At 37.0% G+C, this 26,829-nt stretch overlaps 1 protein-coding gene across 11 annotated transcripts in view; it reads left to right on the top strand.

Annotated features, from left to right (window-relative positions):
* Nucleotides 1–26,829, top strand: part of cacna1ba (calcium channel, voltage-dependent, N type, alpha 1B subunit, a) — a 117,229-nt gene that overhangs the window by 66,161 nt on the left and 24,239 nt on the right. For 4 of the 11 annotated variants that reach the window (XR_007930211.1, XM_051893552.1, XM_051893553.1 and 1 more), the window contains exons 15-30: nt 2,209–2,281; nt 2,360–2,477; nt 4,448–4,515; nt 4,919–5,025; nt 6,444–6,506; nt 11,186–11,986; nt 12,462–12,646; nt 12,794–12,914; nt 14,496–14,625; nt 14,759–14,818; nt 15,488–15,594; nt 18,466–18,486; nt 20,898–20,994; nt 23,222–23,382; nt 24,165–24,302; nt 25,075–25,276. Coding sequence is in view for 10 of the 11 variants with exons in the window: in XM_051893552.1 (XP_051749512.1) it covers nt 2,209–2,281; nt 2,360–2,477; nt 4,448–4,515; nt 4,919–5,025; nt 6,444–6,506; nt 11,186–11,986; nt 12,462–12,646; nt 12,794–12,914; nt 14,496–14,625; nt 14,759–14,818; nt 15,488–15,594; nt 18,466–18,486; nt 20,898–20,994; nt 23,222–23,382; nt 24,165–24,302; nt 25,075–25,276 (2,452 nt within the window). In the remaining variant the exon portion in view is untranslated. Of the gene's footprint in view, nt 1–2,208; nt 2,282–2,359; nt 2,478–4,447; nt 4,516–4,918; nt 5,026–6,443; nt 6,507–8,408; nt 8,445–11,185; nt 11,987–12,461; nt 12,647–12,793; nt 12,915–14,495; nt 14,626–14,758; nt 14,819–15,487; nt 15,595–18,465; nt 18,487–20,897; nt 20,995–23,221; nt 23,383–24,164; nt 24,303–25,074; nt 25,277–26,829 lie in introns of all 11 variants that reach the window. The other 7 variants (XM_051893554.1, XM_051893555.1, XM_051893556.1 and 4 more) reach the window with 6 other exon arrangements.

The raw sequence follows: 26,829 nt of genomic DNA, 5'->3' as shown, positions 1-26,829 counted from the left end.
ATCTAACTTTTAGAAATAATCAAAATGTTTGTTTAATGTATGTGTGTATATGTTTAATGTATACGCTAAAAAAAATTTATTATACAAAGTTCCAATGTAGCAATTCACATAAGATTTTGATCAGACGTTGGTATTAGCTCAAGAAATCAATACAAATAAGGAAATCATAATACTACAATCCATAAAAAAGTTATGTGTAATAAAGTGAAATGACACGGGGAAAAAGGTATTGAACACACTAAGAAAAAGCAGTACACTAAGGCAAGGCAAGTCAAGAAAACAATAGATGTCACAAAGTAGTTCTACCTCCTGCCTGTGCAAATTAGAATCAGTTGGGTTAGTGGAAGTTGTTAGGTTAGAAAAAGGCTTACCCACCTCTGAATGCAAGTACTGGACATCTCATGATGGGCAGAGGCAAAGAGCTCTCCCAAGACTTTCACAACAGGATTTTTGCCGTACATAACAGCGTTACTGGTTACAGAAGGATTTTCCAACTCCTAAATGTTCCTGTAAGCACCATTGGGGCCATTTCCACAACTGAAACGAACATCATTCCACCATCAACTGGCCATGCAAAGGAGCTCCTCGCAAGATTTCTGATCAGGGAGTCAGAAGGTTTGTCAGAAGTGTAGCCCAAGAACCAAGGACCACTTGGAAAGAGGTCCAGAAAGACTCAGAGGCAGCAGGTACAGTTGTCACGAGAAAACAAAAGGAAATGCACTCCACCGCCACAGCCTCCATGCACGCTCACCACAGAAAGCTCCATTATTGAAGAAAAGGCATGTTAAAGCTCATTTGAAGTTTTCTACACAACATTTGGAATGGTCTGAACTACTGGGACAATTTAGTGTGGTCAGATGAGACAAAAATCGAAATTTTGGCAACAGTACCACATGCCATGTTTGGAGAAGAAATGGCTTTGCATATGACCCTAAAAATACCATACCAACAGTGATGTTTTTGAGGTGGAAGCATCATGGTATGGGGCTGTTTCTCTTCTCATGGTACTGGCAGAATCAATATTATTGAAGGGAAGATGAATGGAGCCATGTACTGGGAATTGTTGCCATCCACCAGGATGATGAAGATGAGACTTTGGTGGAACTTCCACCAGGACAACAATCCAAAATACACTGCAAAGGAGAGTTTGAATTGGTTCCAGAAGAAGAAAATAAATGTCCCAGTAAATCACCAGACCTAAACCCAACAGAGCATTTGTGGAAGGAACTGAAGATCAAAATTCACAAGACAGACCCCCAGAATATTCAAGATTTAAAGTTTGGTCATACAGGATGCACCTTGAAGCTGTCATTGCAAAAAAGACTTTTTTTCACCAACTATTAAATACAATTTCAGTTAGTCTGTTCAATACTTTTGAGTCATTTCCCTTTATTACACATAGCTTTTTTATGGATTGTAAAATTGTGATCTCTTTGTCTGTGTAGATTTCTTAAGAAATCGATGACAGTAAAAATCGATGTGTGAATTGCTGCATTGGAACCGTGTTTAATAAAAAAAATGTTGACATATTCAATACGTATTTTACCCGCTGTGTGTATATATATATATCACCATTTTTTTACCACCTCTATGCAAACATATAAAGTATGAAAGTTATATGAAATCACAACAATTTTGTGGTAAGATGGTAATGTAATCATTTTATATATGAAATATTAGCAGAGGTTAAAGTATTTGTTTGTAGTGAGTCACTGAATACAGAAATCACTTCCTGTTTATAATCATAAGTTTGTTTCATTATGTTGTTATTGTACTATTTTCTTGCAATAAAATGAGGAACGGCGGTTGGGCAAAAAAAGGAATCACTTTTATTTTCCAGAATAACATAAACAAGCCCTTGGTTGTGAGATGTTTCTTCTTTCTTTTTAAGCATTTCTCTACATTCTGTAGTAATGAGGCCCTTGCAGAGCCCCCGAGAGTGTACATGGAGGAGAATGGTGAAATAAGAAAGCATATTTATTATGTTTTTGTTATTAGTTCCAGAGATGTAGAGAGGAGAATTGAGCTCAGCTTTTATATGCAGATGAAACATTATTATTGGAAGATATCAGTTCCGTTTTTGCTGTCTTTGCAAGCAAACAAATTGAAAAAATGAAAGATTTTGAAAATTAGAGCAAAGCTGGCTCCTAAGCATACACATGAGACTCATCCAAGAAAATGATTCATAGCTCATCATCTCTCTTCTAGGTTTAATTTTGAAGATGAGACCCCGACGACCAACTTTGACACATTCCCAGCTGCTATCCTGACAGTGTTTCAGGTATTGACCACCTGGTGATATGTGTCTGAAGGATCTCGTTTGATATTTGTATTTTTATAATGTATTTTATCTCATCAGATTCTGACAGGGGAGGACTGGAATGCAGTGATGTATCATGGAATTGAATCCCAGGGAGGAGTGCACCGGGGAATGTTCTGCTCCGTGTACTTCATTGTGCTCACACTGTTCGGAAACTGTATCCTTTATATATAACATAGGACTGTCATTGAATGAAATACTTTTAATGGCCTAATTTTATTAAGTAAAGGAAATGACACTCAACATAAAATACAAAGCCCTTCGTATTGTGTGTGTTAACTAAAGACACCAGACAGGTAGATTTCTGCAACAGTGCTTTATACTAATGTCACAAAAAAACAACTATATTTCTCTGTTTTTCAGAATTCACAGGAAATACAAACACTTAATAATTAAATAAGTAAATGAATAATAAAAAAATAAAAAAATGCTGATTTGTAAATAATATTTTCATTATGAAAATTCAGTTTACTGTTAAATGGAAGCTACATACAGCTATATGCATTTTATGTGTTTATTTTATATTTTAGTAATCACACAGAACAGAATGAGGCACTTATAATATCAGATTGAGTTTACACTGTCATTTAAAAGTTTGGGGTTGGTAAGATTTAAGCCGAGCTCACACTAGAGGAGTTTTTAAATCCTAACCGAATATGAAATCTGGTTGCAGCACACACATAAGGAGAATCTTCACAGATTTTATTCTCACAAATCTCAAACAGGCACACACTACAAGATTTGAAATTTGTTGCGCAGCACACACTACAGGATATTATTAAGATTATCATACCCAGAAGAGCACCTCACGTGATTTCATTGGGAAGCGGATGTAAAAACATTCGTCACTGACATAAACAGGTATGTTTACATTTGCTAGCAGCTTTCTACACTCACCCAGTATGTTCAAAACCATAGCGATTTCTCCTCAGCTTTTCTCTTTGTCCGTACGGTTGTGTCATGTTTTTGAAGACGCGTTATTCAAGGAGTTGTGTTGTTGCAACACTTCAACGCACCGTTCCGCCATCTTCACTGTCCAACGGACCCATACAGCAGCTGGTTTCATTGTCGCAATTTCAAAAGCGCTCTCATTTACTTCTCTCTGTTCTCAAGAACTGACGTAATCTTCCCGATTTAAAATCCTAAATATCAAACATGTTTGATATGATCGGGGCGGCCCCAATTTGTGTGAGAGCAGATCAGGAGGTGCAAGATTCGATCTGTGAATGCCTCACATTACCAGATAATCTGCGCCGAACATCGGAGCCGATCGAGGTCCTGGACGAGATTTTTTCTAAGATTCTCGGGAGGGGAAAATCGGGCAAAAATCGGCCTAAAACTCCTGTAGTGCGAGTCAGGCATTATGAAGAGAAAAATTATAATGACTTTTGTCTATAGACTACATATAAAATAGCTATCAAAATTAATGTTGGTAACTGTAGTTTGACTAAAAGTAACAACTAAAGACTTGACAAAAATGCAATGACTTTTCGTCGACTAAAACTAGACTAAAATGACTAAAATGTGACTAAGACTAAAGAGCATTTTCGTCTGAAGATAAAGAGTAAGACTAAATCAAAAATGGCTGCCAAAATTAACACTGCTACCAAGGCTGCATTTATTTGATCATATACAGTAAAAACGGTAATAATGTGAAATATTATTAAAATTTTAAATAACTTTTCTATTTTAATGTTAAAATATAATTATTCCTTTGATGGCAAAGCTGAATTTTCAGCAGCCATTATTTCAGTCTTCAGTGTCACATGATCCTTCAGAAATCATTCTAATATGCTGATTTGCTGTTCAAGAAACATTTCTCATTATTGTCAACTGTTGAAACCGGTTGTGCTGCTTAATTTTTTTTTGTGAAAACCATGACATATTTTTTTCAGGATTCTTTGAAAAATATAAATATTTTGTAACATTATAAATGTTATCATTTTAAGTAATCCTTAGTGCATTAGTTATATTAATTTCTTAAAAAAAAACAAAAAAAACAAACGTACTGACCCCAAACTTTTGAACGATAGTGTATGTGTTAAAAAAAACTTTGACAACCTGAATGCTTGACTATTATATTAGATGACCACTTTCACCCAGATTCCTTAAAGCAAATTTGATCAGACACTCTCCTAAATGTATTTTTGGCCATTGCTGTTGATAACCTTGCCAATGCACAAGAACTCACCAAGGTTGGTTGGGCATATTTAGGTCTTACATATGGGAATATGTACATACAACGCCAATACTTCATCTGGCACTGTCACTCTGTACCAGCCATCTGTACCTGCACACACACACCACATGAGTCTCACACAATGTGATACACTGATAATTTTATTAGTTTCATAAGACTGTCTGAAAGGGTTCTTTTGATCTGAATGATGTTTGCCCTGGTCAATAACTCAAGGTAATGAAGCTTTCAGCCCATTATGGGATTTATAGCCTTATGTAAAGATGGCACCAACAGTATAGGGCCGTAAGGCTCCTGGGACATCACCATTTTCATTTGTTGATGCTAGCCACTGTGCTTGATGTGGGATGCAAATTTATACTCGTCTGTCATTCTCTGTTTCTGTCTTACTCCTCTCTCAGGATGAGGAGGAGCAGGAAGAGGCCATCAGTAAGAAACTGGCTCTGCAGAAAGCCAAGGAGGTAAAGGAGGTCAGCCCCATTTCGGCCGCTAACATTTCCATCACAGCGTAAGTCAGAGGGCATTAAACCTGAAGTCAGGGTACTGCCCTCCTCTTTCACTAACCCTTTGTAACACCTGTTCATCACCCCATCATGTCCTCTCATTGCTTTTTTTTATGTGTCCCAAGAACAGTATTCCTGTTTGTCTCTGTAAGCACATTTCTCTATGTTGGTTATTTTGTTATTTTTCTGTTGGCACTTTTATTTGGTCCCTCAGTATGTCTCTGTAGGACACTATGTTCTCTGTGCAGTTGGTCCTGCACCCATAATTGGTTGTCTTTAGACAAAAATGACATATTTACTTGATTTTCAATCAGCATGTGTGGAAATCTAAGGATTTTTTTTTTTTTTTTTTTTTGATGCTCCCTTACTGACTGTGTTTGATTAGACTTGTTGTAAGACACCAATCAATGTACAGTGGGATTTATATTTAGCTCAAATGAATCATGTCATCAAAATCTGATTTGGTTATTTGCAATTTAACCTAAATTGGTTGTTTAACTGTTGCTAAAGACAGTGATTGTGGCAATCCGATGTAAATTAAGTATTAAAAACCTACAGTCAACCACAGTTCTGAATATTGGGGTAACATATATCAATTCCAATATCAATTGCGCTTACATCCCTGGATATGATTTTCAGGATCTCGTAGAAATTCTAATTGATTTTTGTAATATTTTTTTTAACATTTATTTATTTACTTATAGTTTTTTTTAATAATGAAAGACTTTTTTTTTTACAAGTGTTAATCATCCATTTATTATATCATTTAATAGAGTAATATAATAATTAATTTAATTTAATTTAATGTAATATAATTATAATTTAATCAATTTTAAACCTGGAATTTTAACGGGTCCCACTTTATATTAGGTGGCCTTAACTACTATGTACTTGCATTTAACTTAATCATTTGATACAATGCACTTATTGTGTACATACATGTTTTTACATTGTACTTATATTTTAAAAAATACCTGCGTGTAATTACATCTGTAACTGTAACTAATTTCTGTAATTACATTTATAATTACACTTTTGACCCATCCCTTACACCTTAACCCACCCTTAAACCTACCCATACCACCAAACCTGTCCCTAACCTTACCCGTATCCCACCTCAACAGCACCAAAAGTGTTTTGCAATACAATATGAACACAAGTACATTGTACTTATTTTTTGATGGAAGTACATAGTAGTTAAGGCCACCTAATATAAAGTGAGACCTTTGAATGTCTTTCTTAATTCTGTAATGCCTTCTGTTTTGTTTTTGTTTCGAAGTCACACTATTGTTGATATGTACTTCCCATTGAGTTGGGTGGAGTTAGAGTCAGAGTGATTGACAGCTGTAGTCCCTGCCACTGACTCTGCCCCCACCAAACTATTTCTTTCCCCTCTGATGGTTTTTGTTTTTGGCATATGCAGTTTTATAAGGCCATTTCCTGGTGCTCTTTCATGCAGCTCCTCCAACTCCAGCTCTCATTCACCGTGAGTTCATTTACTCTCTGTTCAAATCTCCTCTCCTCCTCTGTCCCAGCACACTGCTCTTATATGATGCCAGATAGCCGAACTAGTCCTGCTAACCAGAGTCATTCACAGTGTAGCTCATAGTTTAACAGATGACTGAGGAAATATTGTATATGGGTCATAAGTAGAAGAAAGACAATGAATACAATGAATGAAGGCTTTTCAAAATGGCTTTTCTTACTTTTAATTTATGAAAACCATTTTAAATGTTAAAATTTTGTCTTATTAATGAAAGCTATCGTAAAGTGTTGCTGTAAAAAAGTACAGGTGTGGACTTTAAGTAAGCGATCAGTGTAAATTTGCTTGAGTTTACTGCAACTTCATCAGTAGATTAATTACTTCATGTGCTTTCTTTTTTAATGTTATGTTTGCTGATTCATTTAGCTAGCGGGTCAGACTTTCTAGATACTAGATTAACTGTTCGCTGGGTTTATTGGCTGCTGTTGGCATTGAGCCGTGTTCTGAGAAGCGGCCGTCTGTTTCCCAATGTGCATCACTACTAGAGCTTCTGCTACTGTTAGTGCCTAATGAGTCAGCACTCCTGTCAGACAAACCCACTGCGAGAGCGTAGACGCGCACACACACACACATGCACACAAACACACACACACACACACACACACACACACACACACACACACACACACACACACACACACACATATATACTCACTCTTACACATACAGGCAGGTAAACTCTGGAATCCAATACTAGACACTCAATTAAATAGAATATATAGAATTAGAACCACAGAAGTTGGCTTGTCAATCTTTTGAGAAGATACAAGTTTAAAGACATTTGTGTTCAAGCCTAGTGATAGAGTTTATTTAATTAGTCTTTGATGATTTACAGGAACAGTTTACCCTAAAATGAAAAGTCTTTCTTCATTTACTGACCCTCATATCATTCCAAACCTATATGACTGAAGTTCTTCCATGGAGCAAAAAAGGTGATTTTTTTTTCACATAATGGAAGTGAATGAGGACTGTGGCTGTTACAAGACAAAACTATAATAAAAAGTGATAATGTGAAGTCATACACTAACTTTATGTGAGAAACAGACAAATTAAGGTGTATTTCATGATTTCATCATGAATTATCATGATTATTCAATAATTAATTTTCCCTCCAGTGGACTGTTAACGGCAAAATCATTGATTCAGTGAGCTGATTCTGAGAATCAGATCAGTCATAACCATGAATTAATCATTCTTTCAAATACATCGATTGATCTAGTTCACAAAACAGGTCTGAATGATTCATTCATCAATCAGACATTAATAGTCCTCTGATTAACTCTTATGAACTCATAATGTCAAGATTTATGTCAGTAACAATTAAAAGTCTGCCTGTTTCGTGCACAAAGCTGCTGTATTTGAATTATAGCATAAAAGTCATATGGAATACTATTATTGTATTTTATGATCCATTTTGGAGCTTGTCAGCCTCAGTCTTCATTGATTTTCATTATATTTAAAAGAGTGACTAGCACATTGAAGTTTTGTGTTCCACTGAAGAATAAAGTCATATGGCTTTGTAACTAAATGAGGGTGAGTGAATGATGACTTTTTTTTTTCTTTTCTTTTTTTCTGTGTGAACTATTCCAGTAATGCTTCCGATTTTAAGATTTTAGGTTTGTAGAGAGTCTGTATAAGTCTGCCATTATCTCACTTCTCTCCACTGTTTTGATGCTTTAATTTTTCCATCATTCGTTTTCTATTGTCTGTCTTTTATACATCTTTATTCCTTTTTAATTTTCTTGTTGAATGTTTGTCTTCTGGCCTATTTTCTGTGGCACTGTGGGGACTCTTAGCGTGTCCGTGTGTATCTGTGTATTTCACTGTGTGCTGTATGTGTTTTAGGAGTTATGTCTGCTCCCCTGCACATCACTACTTGAGGTAATGGTACCGCAGGGCATGACTACTTCTACAGTACATTAATGGACGTATTTTGATCACCTGTATGACAAATGGCTAATACTCATCCACAATGCACCTCATAGTGTTTGACAATGTTACTATATTGGACATTCCAGTATCTCGCCCCACATTCATACATATGTCAATGTTAACCTCTGATTTCATTTTTAACCCTTGGCCAGCCGTAAAAGATCATTCATCAATAACATTTCACTCTTTGCACTTTAAAGCTGTTGTAAGCAATTTTAGGTCAATACCACACTTAAAATTCAGAGGTTGATGAAGATGTGAATGGTTTTTATTAGCCAGAGACTTAGCAAGTTAGCAAAGCCAGAGCGATTAGCCAGAAGTTAGCAAGATAGTTAACACTGTTTACAGCAGCTTTAAAGTACTGTATTGTAGCACGTTGAGAACATCTCTGTCCTTATTTTTGCTAAGTATGTTAATATGTTTGTTAATAGAAAATGGAAATGTCAGAACTGTGGTGTAGTGATTAGTTCACATGCTCTCACACATGAGCCATCGAGCCACAGTATTTGTCTGCTATCTATTAATAATAACATGGCCAAAAGTCACGTAAACAGAAAAGGAAAATGATTATCACACCTTGAGGTCCTGTCATACTGTAAAATCAGAAAGTTTGCATCACCTCGTCCTGCTAGTCCACAAGAGGTACAGTCTGACCTCAGGACTGCTTCACACCACTAAGCCCTGTTAGTACTTTAGCAGTAAATAGAGTCTGAAAATCAGTCTCTCCACTCTCTCCCAGCCTCAGAGAGCATTCTCTTTCCCATCACCTGTCTACACATTGCTGTAATTCACTCATCACGCCTGCTCCCTGGTACACGGCCTGCCTGCTAGAGGTGTGCTCAGAATAAAGTGATGTGGAGAAGTGTAGATGTGTTACTTTCCCCCAGCTGAATCTTTTCCTTTACTTTTCTTTACAGCAAAAACTGTCTTGATCATGTTCTTTTAATGCTAACTAATTGGATAAGAAATAAGGTGAAATATAGAAGACTTCTGTCATAATTTGTTCTCACTCATGTCGTTCCAAATCCATATGACCCGCTTTGTTCCCTGGAAAACACACACACACACGTTTGTTTTTGTGAATTGTGGGGACATTCCATAGGCGTAATGGTTTTTATACTGCACAAACTGTATTTTCTATTGCCCTACACCAACCCTACACCTAAACCTACCCATCACAGGAAACTGTGCACATTTTTACTTTCTCAAAAAAACTCATTCTGTATGATTTATAAGCCTTTTGAAAAATGGGGACATGAGGTAATGTCCTCATAAGTCACCTTCTCCTTGTAATACCTATGTCATACCCATGTCTTTATACAAATTTGTGTCCTGATATGTCACAAAAACGCACACACACACACACTACCGTTCGGAAGTTTGGGGTTAAGATTTTTTTGAAAGTTATTCACCAAGGCTGCATTTGTTTGATCAAAAATACTGTAAAACAGTGATATTGTAACAGTAACATTCTATCATTCTAATATGCTGATTTGGTGATCAAATAATATTTCTCCTTATTATCAATGTTGTAAACAGCTGTGCTGTTTAATATTTTTGTGGAAACCATGCTGATTTTTTTCATGATTCTTTAATGAATAGAAAGATTTTTTTTATGTGAATTTTTTTTTTGTAACTTTATAAATGTATTTAATGTCACTTTTGATCAATTTCATGTGTTCTTGTAGAATAAAAGTATTAATTTCTTAAAAAAAAAAAAAAAAATGTACTGACCCCAAACTTTTAAACATGTATTTTTGGCAAGTTCATTATAGAAAAAGAATTAAGTCAGATTCATGAGTGAATCATTCTTTTAAGTCAAATTTCAGTGATTTTTCAGTTTGTACGTTTTTTTTCTCCTTTTATTTCTCCTTTGGTGTTCCTTGGAAGAACAGGTTTGGAATGAGATGGGGGTGATTAAACAATGACAAAAGTTTTGTGGGTGAACTATTCCTCATAATGAAGGGATAGATACTAGGTCATTAAACCTGGCAAAGCCCTCTAAATATCCTGCACTTGCTGTGTAACCCAGGTATAGAATGCATGGTTAAACTTCATGACCCAAAACCATTATTCACAAACATTTGCAGGATGGGTAAAGCATGCCCATAACTAATCTTTGTAAACTGGCATCCATAAAGACCTTCTTTTCATTTATATAACAGTATTTATCCAGTCCTCAAATCTGCTTGGACAAACACAGTTCCAAAAGCACTAATATTTAGTCCAGCAGCACTGGAACCATCACTTTTCTGTTGTAGTTGAAACCAGCTCATTTGAGTTTGAGTCAAGACCCAGAAAAGGTACCAGTCAGAGTCAAGACCGAATCCACATGCTCCCGTATTTTCATGGTCTTGGTCCTCGTCTGAATCCAAGACTTTATTTTCATGATCTTGTCATGGACTCGGGAGCATATGGACCATATTTTAATGGTCTTGGTCCTTGAGTCTTAGTCCAAGAACATATTTTCATGATACTGGTCTTGTCATGCACTTGGGAGCATGAACCAAAATTAAGCCCAATTTTTAAATCAATTAGGATTTTTCAGTGAAAGCAAACACAAAATCACCATCATGAAAGGGGGTCTCGACATGGATGGAGACTTACGTCAACACCATGCCTAATTGTTTTATATAACTTTGTCTGTCTGAGGCTAACAGATTTGTTTCCATAAATCTTTTCTTCACTAGTAAAGAACAGCAACGTTCTCTAAAGATGATGTCCGTGTGGGAGCAGCGCACCACCCAGATTCGGAAGCACATGCTGGCCAGCAGTGAGGCATTGTACCAAGAGGAGCTCAACCCCCGGCTGACTTCCAACCTTCACCTCCGCCCTGACATCAAAACCCATCTGGACCGGCCTCTGGTGGTGGAACCTCGCTGTGACGGCCCCATCAGCCCTCACAGAGACTGGGACAAACCCCAGGATTTGCAAGGAGAGGGTGGCACGCCGGAGGAACGAGTAGCCCCTGTGATGGAGCCCCCGCAGTCGCATCCACCGCGCAAGCACCACCGTCACAGGGAGCGTCCCTCCAATGAGACCAATGAAAACGGTGACACCGGGCATGCCAAAGATGGCCGGCATCACGTCCATCACAGCCGCAGTAAGGAGCATGATGGAACACGGTGTAAGGAGGGGAAGAGCGACAGGAGCCGGAGCAGAGAGGGGGGCCGCAGACATCACCATCAGAGCTCGGTGGACGAGGGTGTGGGAGGTGGGGAGAGAGAACATCGTCACCATCACTCCCACAGGCATAACAGGGAGGGCAATGGGGTGGTCAGTGCTGGTGGGAAGAGCGAACGACGGTCCAGGCAGAAGGAAGGCTCACGATCAGGAACAAGGGAGGGAGAGAGGTGCTCCAGGGGGGAAAATGGAGGTAATGGAGGGAGGAGGCGGCACAGGCCGCGAACCAGTAAAGCTCAGTCCACGCTGGAAGGAGAGGAGCAACAAGTGAATAGAGAGAAGGAGGATGGCAAGTCGGCCAGCCACAGGTAAAACTTTCTTCACAAATTGTTAAAAGATGTAATTTTTAAAATTATTTCTTGGACTGAACAGCACATTTGTTCCCAAGTTGTTTACAAAGAAAACTGAACCATGTTCCAGTAGCTACGAGACTAGTGAATGGTGCCTCTAGTGGTGGGGATTTTGATTCACCCCAATGACTCTTTTAAATCCATTCAGTAAAAAGATTCATTCATATTTGTTCATTGATTCTTTCAGTGACTTTCTTTTTGCTACATTAGTTTGGTGCCTCACTGAGCCAATTCATACTCAGAACACTAACTTATTCATTGAAGGGTCTATTTATTAATTTGGTCCAACCAATAATATGCTCTGAAATATGAATCACTGAATGGATTTAAATGAGAACGTTTTATTCACTTAAAAGTGAAAAAGTCTTTTCAGTTTAGAGTCTTTCATGACCAAAACATCAAAGTGTAAACTTAGTTTGACTCACTGCTCCAGGCACATGGACATAGGAGGAGATTCAATGGCTGTAAATCCCAATCAGCCTTCAGTTGGGAACCGATGGTGTCTTGAGAAACCAGAAGACTCGGACAACAAGCGAAATATTGGTCAGACTGGAGGGATGGGCACACACATACCTGTGACCATCACGTCTCCCCCAGGAGAAACAACCCTTATTCCCAGTTAGTATTTCTCATATAGCCATACCACTTCATGGTGGCTAATATTTAACTCATTTTATACTCAAATTTATGTGACACTTTATCAAGGCTGTTAACACTAGAAATCAATGTTGGTCTAACAAAAGTGACATTTGTTTGTCTTCTCAGTGAACAGTATAGACAGCGAGACGATGCCCATGACTGAGAAGAATCTGGAGGATTTGAACCAGAGCAGCCCTCGTCCCATCCTCCCCTTCAGCTCCATGTTCATCTTCAGCCCAAACAATCCGTGAGTCTGTGTGTGGCAGTCCTGCGGAACATGTTGGATAAACTTTTGAACATTTATTCCAGTGCAATGTCACAAATGCTGTTGTAGAGTAATATCCCTTCAACAATTTTTTGGTTGCTTGACAGTAGCACGCATTCAAAAAAAGCTTTCCAGTAACAAGCTATTCTCTACAGGTAGCGTTGTAGTACGGGATAGTCAAGTGAGCATATCAAGTACACACTCAGATAATATTCTTGCCTTTAAGTAGTGTTCAGACATCAAACAGTAGCTTCAGACTTCAGCTATTTTTAATGTGGCGATGAAATGGATGTTGCAACAGACCTTTTCTTTCATATTGTGAGGTACATCCAAGTGAAACGGAATATTTCAAAAGAGGCATCTTGCAGTCAGTTGTAAGAAAAGGGCAGGGTTTCAGCAGGCTAAATGATTGGAGAAGTACGGAATATGTCACCAGAGAGAAGTCTGTCATTCCACTGGAAGATTAAATTATGGTATTTTGATTAAAAATTACTACGGTAGGTCAAAACAAATAAAAAAAAATGAAACATGCATGAATAAATCGTTCACAATAAGATCAATAACATGCATTTAGAAAATAGATTGAAAACAGAAAATACAGTGAATTTTCATTTCATGCCGACATTGATTGTCGCTCCTACTGTAAATTATGAGTAGCTTGTAGTTTAGGAAGGCACAATTTCAAAGTAGCTTCCTCAAAAGAGTGGCATCTTAAACATTCACATACAGCTTTGGTAGATGGCATCTGGCAGACCACCAATAGTTTTATATCTGCAAACGTTTTTGCTTATTACTTGTGTTAAATGTCCAATGGTTGTAAAGTTTGATTGTATGTGTTTAAGGTAAACTCTTTAAGATCTTTTGAGTCTAAAGGCCTGTTCACACCAAGAACTATAACTACAAAGATAATGATAAAGATATAGTTCTAAAAATCATTCTAAATATAAAAGAATAGACCACACCACAACTGTAACGATAACGGCACCGAGAAATTATATGATTGGAATCACTTTCAGAACAATTTTTCCCAGCTGATGAACGATAAAAACATTGACAGCCAATCAGAATCCTTCCAACTTTAAAGAGCTCAAGTTTTTAAAGCGGCGGACGACAAAACTGCAACGCATGCTTAGAATAAACAGAACGATATTGTCTGCTGGTGTGGACGCTAATATATAGTTATAGTTATCTTTCTTGGTGTGAACTGGCCTTAAATTGCATCCAATCCCATAAACCTCCACATAAAGCTGTGTATTAATAGGCAATTGCCAAATGCAGATGTCTGTCATGGCCCTGTTGGCGTCACAGTTTAGGATTAGTTTTATTTTCTATATATTAATGCCAAGAATGTTGACCTGACCGTGCCTACCAGACACTTCTGCTAAAATCTACATTATTACTGAATTAATCGTTGAACTCTCAGACCTTGCCTTTGGCCTGCATGAAAATATTAATTATCGATAGTTAATTAAATGTATCTGTCAGTAGATTTAAAGTATGGTGTCAGACTTCTTTATGTAATTGCCTTCAGCCTCACTCTCATAGTGTGTGTTTTTTGTGCAGGGTGAGGCGTCTGTGCCATTACATTGTGAGTCTGCGCTACTTTGAGATGTGTATCCTGGTGGTCATTGCCATGAGCAGTATAGCCCTGGCTGCAGAGGACCCAGTCCAAGCCAATGCTCCTCGAAACAATGTGAGTCGCTCATTTTTCGTCTATGCTGGTCTAGCTGTTCAAAGTCAGATTTTATCAGTGTTTGACCTCATTTTCCAGTATGTCCCAAATGATTGATGATAATTTGATGCCCATTTTACTCTTCGCTTCATAGGTCCTGAAGTATTTGGACTATGTCTTCACTGGTGTTTTCACATTTGAGATGGTCATTAAGGTAATTTTGTGGTAGATTACAGTGTTTAATTGGATATCTCACAGGAGATGTGAACCAAAAGTCCTCTTATAACCTGAGATGTGGATATTTTGTTGCCAGTCTCTCTATGTGAAGCACATTGACCCATATTAATATCAGGCATGTGCAAAACTATGTATTTTCGTAAATTACTAGTCAGCGGTTTGCCTGATCAACTGGTCAACTAGTTGGTCTAATTAAGATGGTTCACATAGGACATGTTGTATTCATAAACGGTTGATGGAGTGCTACACAGACATGTTTTTTAAAATCTTGAACTGACTAATGGCGCAAGAAATAAACAAGAAGTTTATATCAAATAACTATTTCAGACAAATTTTAAAAAGTTATGTATTTTTTTACTCCTCAGTACAGGAATTGACAGATTTTTTAACAAATAAATCAGTCAAATATCTATAACCTTTTATTGTGCAAAACTATCATATTCCTCACAATAAAAGACTTTTACTAGGACACTGTATAATAATGAGAACATTGCTCAGAGCGAGCAATATGAAGTCTGTCAGTAATTGTCTTGAAATTTATTGTTAAAGGCAATTTGTTACAGAAATGGTGCTTTGATGGCTGTAGTGATGGTGTCAAGGTTTTACCCTCAATAATCTGTCATATTTATGCTTCTCCTTTGAAAAGATGGTGGATTTGGGTTTATTGCTGCATCCTGGTTCCTACTTCAGAGATCTGTGGAATATTCTGGACTTCATTGTGGTCAGTGGTGCACTGGTGGCATTCGCATTCTCGTAAGTTGCCTTTCATTTACAAATACCTACGTAAATCCCGTTAACTTATATTACATTTAACTAAAAACTTAAGCATGTCTGAATTTTATCACTGATCTTGAATAAAATACTTTATAATTTGAGTCATTTATCAGTATTTGCCCATATACTCTTTTCTCTTTGTTTTAAAGGTTTTACTCTAAACACATTCCAACAGTGTGACAAGAGTTTCTTTATCTATCTTTGTATTTCACATTCAAAGCTGGACATTTATTATGTGTTAAATTCTTCCCATTCATTATGCTGCAAGAAAACTAAGCTTTGATTAAGATGTTTGCCAACTCCCACTGATCTGTTGTTTCCTTCCTGTCCTTCTCTCAGAGGTGTGGGTCAGCTTTATTGCACTTTTGAGAATGCAATCTCAAAAAGGAAGTGTGTATGTGTGAGGGAGCTAATAAAGGAGTTGTCTGATACAATCAGCTGTTCGCTCATCTTCTGTGGAGTAATGGATGGGCCTTTGCAATGCTTTAGCATTAAGGAAATGCTATTAGCTGCTATTAAAAACACTTAGCAGTTCAACAGAAATAGAAAAGAGCTGTAATGTTATGATTTTTAATTGGTATGTTGCTGGTGCTGTATTATTTTATGAAATCAGTGGCGGTTCTGACTTCACATGATGCCCCAACCCCTCCACTGCCCGACACCTAACTGAACTATAAAGACTAGAAATTGTTGATGACAGCTCTGTGATAAAAGGTCTCAAGGAATGTACTTTTCACTCTTAGTTTCTTTGTATCATATTTGTGAATATATGTAGATCTGGGTGCATTTAATTTTGTGATTTGATAACCCTGTTAACAAACCAGCATTGCCCGTCAACGGCATGTTTTGGATGCAGATCCTTAGAATGGGATACTGGTTTGGTGGTGTCCCCACCAGGCTTCTTAACTAATTTAACCAACAAGACTTTCTTGGTTAGCGTGAGAGTGAGATCAGAGCTCAGAAATTGTTTCCCGCCATGTCACAATTCATTTTCAATGAGTAAGGCAATATTGCTTCAGAATAACAGGGGTATCTCAGAATAAAGGACTCTCGGCTTGAGTTTTCAGTGCTCTACTGACTAATCTGTCCTATACTTCCTGTTCGTTTTTATGTTTGTTGCTGTGTTGTCATGTCAAATGCGTGTTAAATGTGAGTGAATTGATGTGCTGTCACTGACTTTCCTCTCTTCCTCTGTTTCTCTCTGCCTGGAATCACTTGAAGGAGCTTCATGGGGTAACGCCTTAACTCTCTCTGTGTCTTTGTTTCTGTCTTTGTCTCTCTCTTTCACTATTCGTCTTCTTGCCTGTCTCTCTGTGAGTCAAATAATGCTTAGCCCATAGGCAAGTGTTGAAGCATGGGATCTTCTTCAGTGTTTCAGCCTTTCCATAATCCATCATTTAGCATCACTCGCGCATTCTCAGCAAATGAGCTTGATTCTTCTTCTCCATGTCATTTAAATCTCCATTGTCATGGAGGGCAGACACTATTGATATGTTACTTTTAAAGATTCCTACCATTCTCAGTAGGCCTACAGTACTTACTGAATATGGAGCATCCTGGACGATCCCCACAGTGACCTCAGACAGGATGATCAGTGCATGTGACATATCATATCAAAGAAGACCTGTTCACTTGTGTTGGAGTGGTATATCACATCAGGGCAGGTCTGGCTTTTTAGACCAACGATTGAACCATCGTTCACTTCAAACATCACATCGGAACTTCATTGAATTGGCGGGCATGAGAATACAGACATATTTTCATGCTCATCTTTCTGCATGTTTTCAGATTCACATGAGAGAATGTGATGTACTGCAATTGTGGCTGCTGTGATTGGCCAGATCTTTAACAGTGTTCTTTAGAGTTAAAGCATAAAATAGAGTTATATCTAGTTATGCACTGATATTATAATTCTATACTTTTTTTACCAAATAATTTTTTTTTTTTAGGTATAATGGTTATTAATTTTGAAAAGCTCAATTTAACTTAAGATGGAATCTAACAGTGTTATTAAAGAACTTGTGTTTTTAAGAATTAGATGACGGACAGCAAAGGTATTTCAAATGTTAAAATAGGGGAAATAAGCATAAACAATCAAACTGATATATATCAAATAACTACGGATAAATTAAAAATCTCAAATATTACGAGGTTATAAATGATATGATACCAAGATATCATGCATCCCTAGATATAACATTTTGCCCATGTGCCAATTGACCGAAACTAACAGTTGTATAATAAAGTATAACAGTAATGCTATACCTTTTTAGGTTTATAACCATTTGCTGGCATCTTTCAATCATGCTCAGGATTCATAAGCGTGATATGAATCAGATCAGGACTGATCTATGGCTCCACCATCTCTGTACTAGATTGGCATGTCTTGGAATTCGCTCCAGATCTTGATTGTGCTGGTTTTCAGATCCACCCTCAGATGTTCCCTCTCTGTCAAGTGTATCCTTCATCTCTCCTACAGCTGTCTCGGCAGACTCCAGCAAAAGAAGCTGTCATTCTGTTACATCCTTAAAAGAAATGAACGGCAGTTGGAAGTGTCTGTTTCTCCCACCATACAAAGCCTCTTCCTCCTTTTTGCCAGTTTCCGAACATTTGCCTAAAAACGCTCCCACGATTTCCTGTTTCTTCAGCATTCAGTCATCAAAGTCATTATGCCTCATGTTTTAGTCTCACAAAGGAACGTGATGGCGCTCGTAAAAGTCTCTTTCATTCTCATTGAAATATTATGTGCGATGTTCTGAAAGGATGATGTGGTTTACTGTTAGTGCAGAGGTACTTTCTGTTCTCAGCATGTCATAATGTTTTGCCTTTTGTGTTCTTCTCATTCATTAGATCACATCAAAGCGTTAACAGGTGGGGAACCCCCAATATTCTCTTTTCTCCTTGATAAATCTCCTCTATTCTTCATTGCCCTGGGCTGACTGGGATAATGTCCTTTTCTGTCACTACGTATTAGTGGAGTGAGAGTGTCTGTACAGGGTTGGAGCCTCTACAATAACACTGATAGCTTTCATCAGAACCTCTTAGTGAATGTTGCATTGATGTGAAACAGCATTTCTCCACCATAATTGTTATCTGGGGTCCTGTGAAAGTTACCAGGGTGTCCAGTAGGACGTTATTGGGGCTCTTTATAGTTGTAGTGGGTTTGGGGGATAAACATCAGGCCCTGTACAGTAAATGCATGCTAGACTAATGTGCATCAGGGAGCATGGTTGGAGTTGCATGACCTTGTTGAGCCCTCTGTTTCGGCCAAAGGAGTAACTTCACCATGCTGATTGGTGACCATGCTGTAAGGTCTCTGCTGATTGGCTGTTAGATTGGTGTTCATTGGATTGTTAGAAGAATGTATGAACTGTGCATGTGTGAGTAGACCTTGGCACTTTCTAGGGGGGAAGATGTAACTTTGTTCCTTGTTGTAAATGCTAGAAATCTGCAAATATAATACCTCTTGCTCTTGCACATGGAAAGGTCTGTTGTAGTTGAAGTTCATTTGTTTTGAAATATGTCTATGTGCAATGGAGGGGAATCACTGCTTGAGGATTTTTCTATTGTAAGCATTTTCACAATATTTTTTTTCTTGAAGTTATTTTCTGCTGATTCATCTGTCAGCACCAATCATACACCTGCCAAAGCCTTGCTTATATCAACGCTTTATCGAAGTAAGAGACCGTGAATAAATGAGATGCGATATGACCTCTCAGATATTCTGTTGTTCTCTCTTCCATTGCTGCACTGGAAGAAATAAACGGTACCTGCAAACTAATACAAATGATAATGACCGACTTACTGTACATTATATCGCTTATTACACGGCTGCTCACCAAATTAATAAATACGTGGATATGAAATATTTATTTGAGTTGAAATTATTTTATTTTACCTGTATGTTATCAATGTAAAATGTTGGCTAAGAAAAAAAAATAATAGTCCAAAACAATCAGCCAAGCAACAATACAAACACTTTACCAATATTAAAAGTTCTCCAAGGTAGTTTTCACTACAGTCAATAACTTAGACGCAAGATGCTACCAGTTGCATTTGCAGTCTGTGATGTGATAGAAGAGACATGAAAGTTGCGGCAGTTTGAGCGGATTGATATACAGTGTTGCCATGAACGACTGTATGAAATATCTTGTCACGGAATGTCACGATTAACCAATCAGAATCAAGTAATTCAGAGAGCCGTGTAATAATTAGTTGTATTGTAACATAAGATAATTGGGAAAATGAATCAGTACAGAAATAGACTTAAACTGCAGTTTATTTTGTCAGACATCCAAGCAAAACACATGCCCTGCATCAAAATAGGGCTTGGTGAAGGTTGAATGAATGTGATGTCTCACAAATAATATGATTCTGTTTGCTCTTTGCCTGCATTAGATATATTGCGAAGGGCTTAAGTTATTTCATATGACCATAGAGTATTTCCTCATGATTCAGTTATCAACTATGCTTGTCCTTGCAGTTACTTCATTAAATGACATTGTAAGCTTGGCGGTTATGATTTGAGCATTTAGGAGCTAAAGCATGACTGATTTCCACTGAGGACTGCTCTTTTCTTTAAGGGTGAAATAACTTGAATTAAATTTTATTTAGCTTTCCTCTTTCTTTTCTTGCTGTAAGCTCTGTCTTTTAATGAATACATGCACTGTATTCAAATCTATGCAGTCAGTTCTTCAAGCATGTCAGCTTGATATAACCTCAAAACAGCACTGGTTCCTGAAAAGAAACAATGCCCTTTTTCAGGGTGGGGTTTCTTTGTTATCATTGGTGGTGTGGTGTTGTGTTAGAATCTGATGCACAGCAGCATTTGGGTTGAATCCATGTTGCCTTTCTTATTTTATGCATGAATAGTGCTAATACTAATGTATAATTTAATAACAGGCTAACATTTCTGATAGAAGGCATTTAGTGACGAGATATTAAGAGATATTTTACCTGCATGCAATGTATTTCATACTCTGTCACCAAAGCATGTGCTTTTGTGAAATAACACCAATCCATTAGTGGAGTGATCTAATGCTATGACACTAAAAGATGCTCATTTATTAGAGATCTGTCATGTTTGTCTATATAGAAAGGTGAGTATGTTTAGTGTCAGTTAGTGCCACATTATTGATATTTTAACCAAAGGAAACATTTACATCATGTTTACTCACATTCTCATGTGTTTTGTCTGGATATGTATGAATGCTTTGAAGGCTGACTACAGCATGTGTTTGATCCTGAGTTTGTTGACCCTTTGCTTGTTTTGACTCGTGTAGAGGAACCAAGGGCAAAGACATCAGCACTATCAAGTCCCTGAGGGTATTGCGAGTTTTGCGACCTCTGAAGACCATTAAACGTCTACCAAAACTGAAGGTACATATTTTGTTGCAGTTCATTAATATAGCAGTCACTGTTAAGGGAAGATTTGATGCTAACATGAATATCTGTACATTTTTCTTTAAATAAAGTTTTTAAAGAGGTATCTTATGTGCTACAAGCTGCATTTTATTTGAATTAATAATCAAATACACATAAAAACAGCTTGTAAACAATCTCACATTTACCTCAGAAAAGCCATTCAGTGTCCAAAAACTTGTTATTTAGCTAGAAAAATTAACTCAGAGAGGAGCATTTTTCTAAATATATGCACTATATTGCATATTCATTGTATTTTTACTTAACCTGTTCTTCAATATATATTAAATGTGTTTAAATAAATCCGTTTTATGACAGCCACCATTTAAATGTTTATATTAAAAAAACTAGTGGAAACTCATAGAAAAAATTCTAGCAGTTTAAAAAAAAAAAAAATAATAAAAAATAGAGAAACAGTAGAAATAGAAAAAGTAAGTGCTAATATCAATGGGTCAAGTGTTGATGAAAAATGTCTTTTAGCCGTTTTTTGAAAATGGCTAAAGACTCTATATAAGTCTAATATTATAATGATGTAACTGTAACTGTGGTTCACTGTATAGTTTACAGCATTAGTTGAGAGTTATTTTTTTCTTTGAGAAAATGTTCCATGTACTATACCTGATAGGCCTCAAATGAATCAATATTGAGTTCAAAATTGAATTGCAAGCTTGTGAATTAAAATCAAATCCAATTGTAAAATTTGTGTCAATGCCCAGCCCTAGTGTCAATCTTTTTTTCTTTTTTTTTACTTGAAGCAAATGTTGTCTTTTCCCTTTATGTTCTTGTCAGAGTGCACCAAAATGCTTCATTTACATCATGTTGAAATCACAAAAATTTTCTCATGGGGGACGATGCCCCCACATCCCCCTACACCTATTTAATTCTGAAACGGGTCACCTTTTTCACCTCGTGAGTTTGCAGGTCTGAATACAGTAAAAACAGTAATATTGATAAATATTATTACAATTTAAAAATGACCGTTTTATGTTTGAATATATATTTAAATGTAATTTATTCCTGTGATAGCAAAGCTAAATTTTTAGCAGTCGTTACTTCATTCTTTAGTCTCACATGATCTTTCAGAATTCATTCTAATATGCTGATTTGGTACTTGATTTAGTATTTGAAACATTTCTTATTATTATCAATGTCGAACAAAGTTCTGCTGCTTAACATTTTTGGGAACCATAATAGAATTTTTCCAGGATTGTTTTATGAACAGAAAGTTCAAAAGAACAGCATTTGTGATGTGTTCACACTTGTAGTTAGGTTCTCTTGATTCTTTTGGTCTGGACCAAAAAAGGAAAATAATACAGTTAGTCCTGGTTTGCTTAGTGTTCAAATGGTCATTTTTAAGACCAAACCGAAAAAAAAAGAAAAAAAAGGGATTTTGCGACGGACTATATGCTGTGTGCTGGGCTAAATGCACTCGTTGTATGTGCATACATATGATGCCATTTTGACAAGCTGAGAACTTGTGAAGAGTTTATAAAATGTGTAACGGAGTCAAAACTCTGTTGCACACAAACAAAGTTCTGCTGTAAGGAGATGGCGTTTCTGGGGTCTTGGTCTGCTTGTTTGGTGCACGCCAAGGTTCGGATGGCAGCGTTTCACAATTAATGAAATGAACCGCACTAACAGAGCAATTGCACCAGAGTTTGCTTTAAACAAACCAAACCTGTCAAGTGTGAACACACCATGAAAAAAATGATTTTTAAATTAAAATTTTCTAAAAGATTGTTTCTGTTCTGTAATTGATGTAAATAAATAAAATAATTTGATAATTTGCAACTAAATTTTACAAATTATGTCTTTCAAATATATAATTAAATTGCTATAATTACTATTTTATCCTCAGAAATCGCAAAACCTTTCCATTCAATAGAGTTATCAATTGGTAAAATCAACAGTATTGCCCTTGATAATACTTGGCATCATATCAAAAAGAAATGTTGTGGTATCGCCCATCCCTGTCGCCCATGATGCTGGACGCCTGCTGCGTTCCTCACAGTGAGAGCTAGAGCCTCATAAACACCTGTAAGCACTCCAGGTGTGGATAATTAGAAATTAATTACTCTAAGATGTGACAGATTCTCATGAGTCTGTGAAATGCATTCAGCTTCATGACTTGAGTTGATTGTTAATGAACAAGAGTGTATTTGTATGTGTGTCTGCTCTCTCTCAGGCCGTGTTCGACTGTGTGGTGAACTCCCTGAAGAACGTGTTGAATATCCTCATTGTCTACATCCTTTTCATGTTCATCTTCGCTGTCATTGCTGTCCAGCTCTTCAAGGGCAAGTTTTTCTACTGCACAGACGAGTCCAAGGGCCTGGAGAAAGATTGCAGGTAGATTGGGATTAAGGGGCATCGCTTTCTTCTAAAAACGGAAAACTTTATATGCGTTTTGGCGGTTCATTTACACGACAATGACGTTTTGGGGTCCTGAAAATTAAACTTTTAAAACGGGATTCAAAGTACAAGTTTTTAAAAAAACAATACGTATTTAGTCTATAAGCACGTGGTGTTTCTTTACAAAGTGACATTGCCAACTACTGGCCTGACATGCATAATTCAGCATTTTTTGTTGTTTTTACGGATCCATGTGAATGGGGATCGTTTTAACAACGTTGTCGTCTGTACGTGAAAAACGCAAAGGAAAAGCTTTTCTGTTTTTAGTACATCGTACATCATCGTGTAAACGTACCCTAATACAGGAGCATATCTCACACCTGCAGCTCCACCTGCAGGCATGCAGTAGTACTGTCCAAACCCATGCAGAAGTGAGTGGAGAAAATGTAAATGTGTTGAGTCCCACAACTATGGAACCTCTGGTAATAGTTTTGATGTTTTCAAAACTATCATGGAATTTTAAAAACAAGCCATGGAAAATAAAATAAATCAATGCTGGGAAACTATGTTCAGCTCTAAAATACTTCCCTATTTGCCTTTTGTAAATAATTTATATAAAATTATTCTTTAAAATCTTTAAAAAATAATAATAACATTTTTAATCCAACTACCAAGTGTGCTGATAGCATGAGGTTCAATCAAGCAGTGCTTTTAAAAATTGACATATAGATTTCTTTTTTATATTCTGTCGCTGTTGACATTGTCTTTGTTGTTATTAGAGGGCTGTTTCTGGATTATGATAAGGATGACGTGGCGGCCCAGCCTAGGGAGTGGAGGAAATATGAGTTCCACTACGACAATGTGCTGTGGGCGTTTCTCACTCTTTTCACCGTTTCTACTGGAGAGGGGTGGCCCACGTAAGTCAGCAGACCCTAATTACATTTATATCACAGATTTTATGGTATATTTTGGTATATTTGGTATATATAGTACAACTATTTGCTATTCAGTATGTTTTGTAGGGATTAGAAACCCATAAAAGCTTCTGTACTCTTCAAACACTTCCCTTGTGTCCTCTGACCCCCTCAGTGGCCTTTTATTCTCTCACTTTAAAGTCCATAATCAGTTTGAAGTGGTGCTCTTTGAGGCTCTGTGATACTGGTAGAGCACAGCTCTCAGGAGGCAGAGTAGGCAGACGTTCATGAATCAGCATCAGCCCAAACTCAAAGCCAAACTCATGAATGTGCTGGACAAGCCATTGTAATTGTCTGTGATTTATTTTTATGAGTTGTTCACAAGCTTGTTGGGGTCAATGTTCTTCTTCATCTGGTGGATAAGTCTGTTTTCATCCCTGCCCTTTCAGGTTTTAATCGTTTAATTAGATCATTTCAGTGTATTAGTAATTCAGTGATGCATGAATTGTAAACATGCTTCAGGTTAAGACCCGTTGTCTTAAGGAACTCACTTGTTTACATTTTGTTTTTATGTTTATTACTTTGGCCACACTGCTAATTAAAATATCAGTTATATTAATCAAACATGTTAAAACTATCAATTAAATGTGTGATTATACTGTGATTTCATTGTCTTAGATCTACAGTTTGAGGGTAAAGTAAATGTATGTATGTCTCTTGTCCACAAGGCACTTTATTATGTTAAACTTAAGGGTGTAATGTTGTCTTCGTACAGGGTTTTGAAGCACTCTGTAGATGCCACTTTTGAGGACCAGGGCCCAAGTCCAGGTTACCGCATTGAGATGTCCATTTTCTATGTGGTCTACTTTGTGGTCTTCCCCTTCTTCTTCGTCAACATTTTTGTGGCCTTGATAATCATCACATTCCAGGAACAGGGTGATAAGGCCTTGTCAGAGTGCAGTCTGGAGAAGAATGAGGTATGACTGAATAATGTTTAGATATGGTCGCCCCACAAATCCGCAGTATGTAACCAGCTCATTCTTGAAATCCTAGCCTGAAGACATAATACAACTATGAATATAATGAATATATGAACTGGTACAAAATCCAAAATACAGCATCAAAATATTGTAATAATTGTAATTACAATTTTGTTATTACATTTTTATGTCAGGTGCAGTTTTACCTTAAGAAAAAAGAGAAAAAAATTGTAATTAGGACAAATAATATTTTTTTATTTCATATATAATGCATTTGCGCGACTAAATTCGAGTACTCGATTTTAAAAAATCCTCGATTACAATTTATGCGTTTTGAGTAACCGGCAAAATACTGGAAGTGGCGCATTCAATGGATGAAAAGCCATAAAGTGCATTATTAGACCGTTTTCTAAGGCTGCACAATGTATTAAAAACCATTTAAAAACCATACTATAGCACAGTGCTATTGTGAATTCACAAAGGCAGTGATTCAATTAAATAAATATATGCCCTGTGGGTTTAATATATATGCGCTTAAATTATTTACATGCATGTAGTTTACATGCATCTCAGAGCGGCTCTGTTCACAGTAAATACTGCTTCACATGAACTGTCATCGTCATTTACGTGTGGAATGCGGCCATTTTTTTATTTTTTTAAATTAATATTTTATAAATAATATAATAAAAAGTATTTAATAAGTATTTATTAATTAATATTGTTATTAATCTAATAGAAAATAATGCAAAATACAGTTTATTGGAAAGTAAAAAAAAAAAAAAATCTTAGTTCACTTTTCTTAGTTCAGATTTGAATAAAATCTCAACAAAAAGAATGCTGCTTTTAGGCTGATGATAAGAGATACAGAGACAACATTAATCTTCCTCTTACAAACACCGGAGGAGTTTTTTAGTGTTTAGGGATGTGATATGGTACCTACAGTGAAGCCAGCCATGGTAACAGCTGCAGATGTCCAGGTAGGGAATTTTGACAGGATTAATGCATGTGCCTGTGGCGGACCACACGCGCGCACACACACACACACACACACACACACACACACACACACACACACACACACCCCTAAACACACGCTCAGAAACAGGTATACATTCATACAGTGACGCACAGTGTCTAAAGACACACAGAGACAGCCAGCCCCATGGAAGAGCAGTCAGCAAGATGTTCCTGCCCCATTTCCTCTGAGGCCCTATTAGACGGGCCCAGTCGTCTGCAGAGCCTGTGCTGTTTCACTCTCTCCCTCTCCATATGCCAGCCTTACATGACTCACAAACTGGTAAAAACACAGACCTCAGGAGAAGTCGTTTATCATCAACATTCACAGCAACACAGCCAGAAAATATCAGCTAGATAGACATTATAATTACAAGTCTATTTTCTTGTTCTTCCACAAGTTAGACTATTATCTTCAACAGTTGTTGTCACTGTTCTTTTTATGGCATTTCTGATTAGCTGTGATTGTGAGAAAGAAAATGAGACTTTAGCCTTTTGATGGAAAACAGTAGTTATGTGTGTCTTTATTGGTTATT

Source organism: Ctenopharyngodon idella, chromosome 5 (assembly GCF_019924925.1).
Source record: "Ctenopharyngodon idella isolate HZGC_01 chromosome 5, HZGC01, whole genome shotgun sequence".
In the NCBI taxonomy this organism is placed as follows: domain Eukaryota; kingdom Metazoa; phylum Chordata; class Actinopteri; order Cypriniformes; family Xenocyprididae; genus Ctenopharyngodon; species Ctenopharyngodon idella.
The sequence above is the reverse complement of the archived record's forward strand: the minus strand, read 5'-3'. Positions and strand labels throughout refer to the sequence as shown.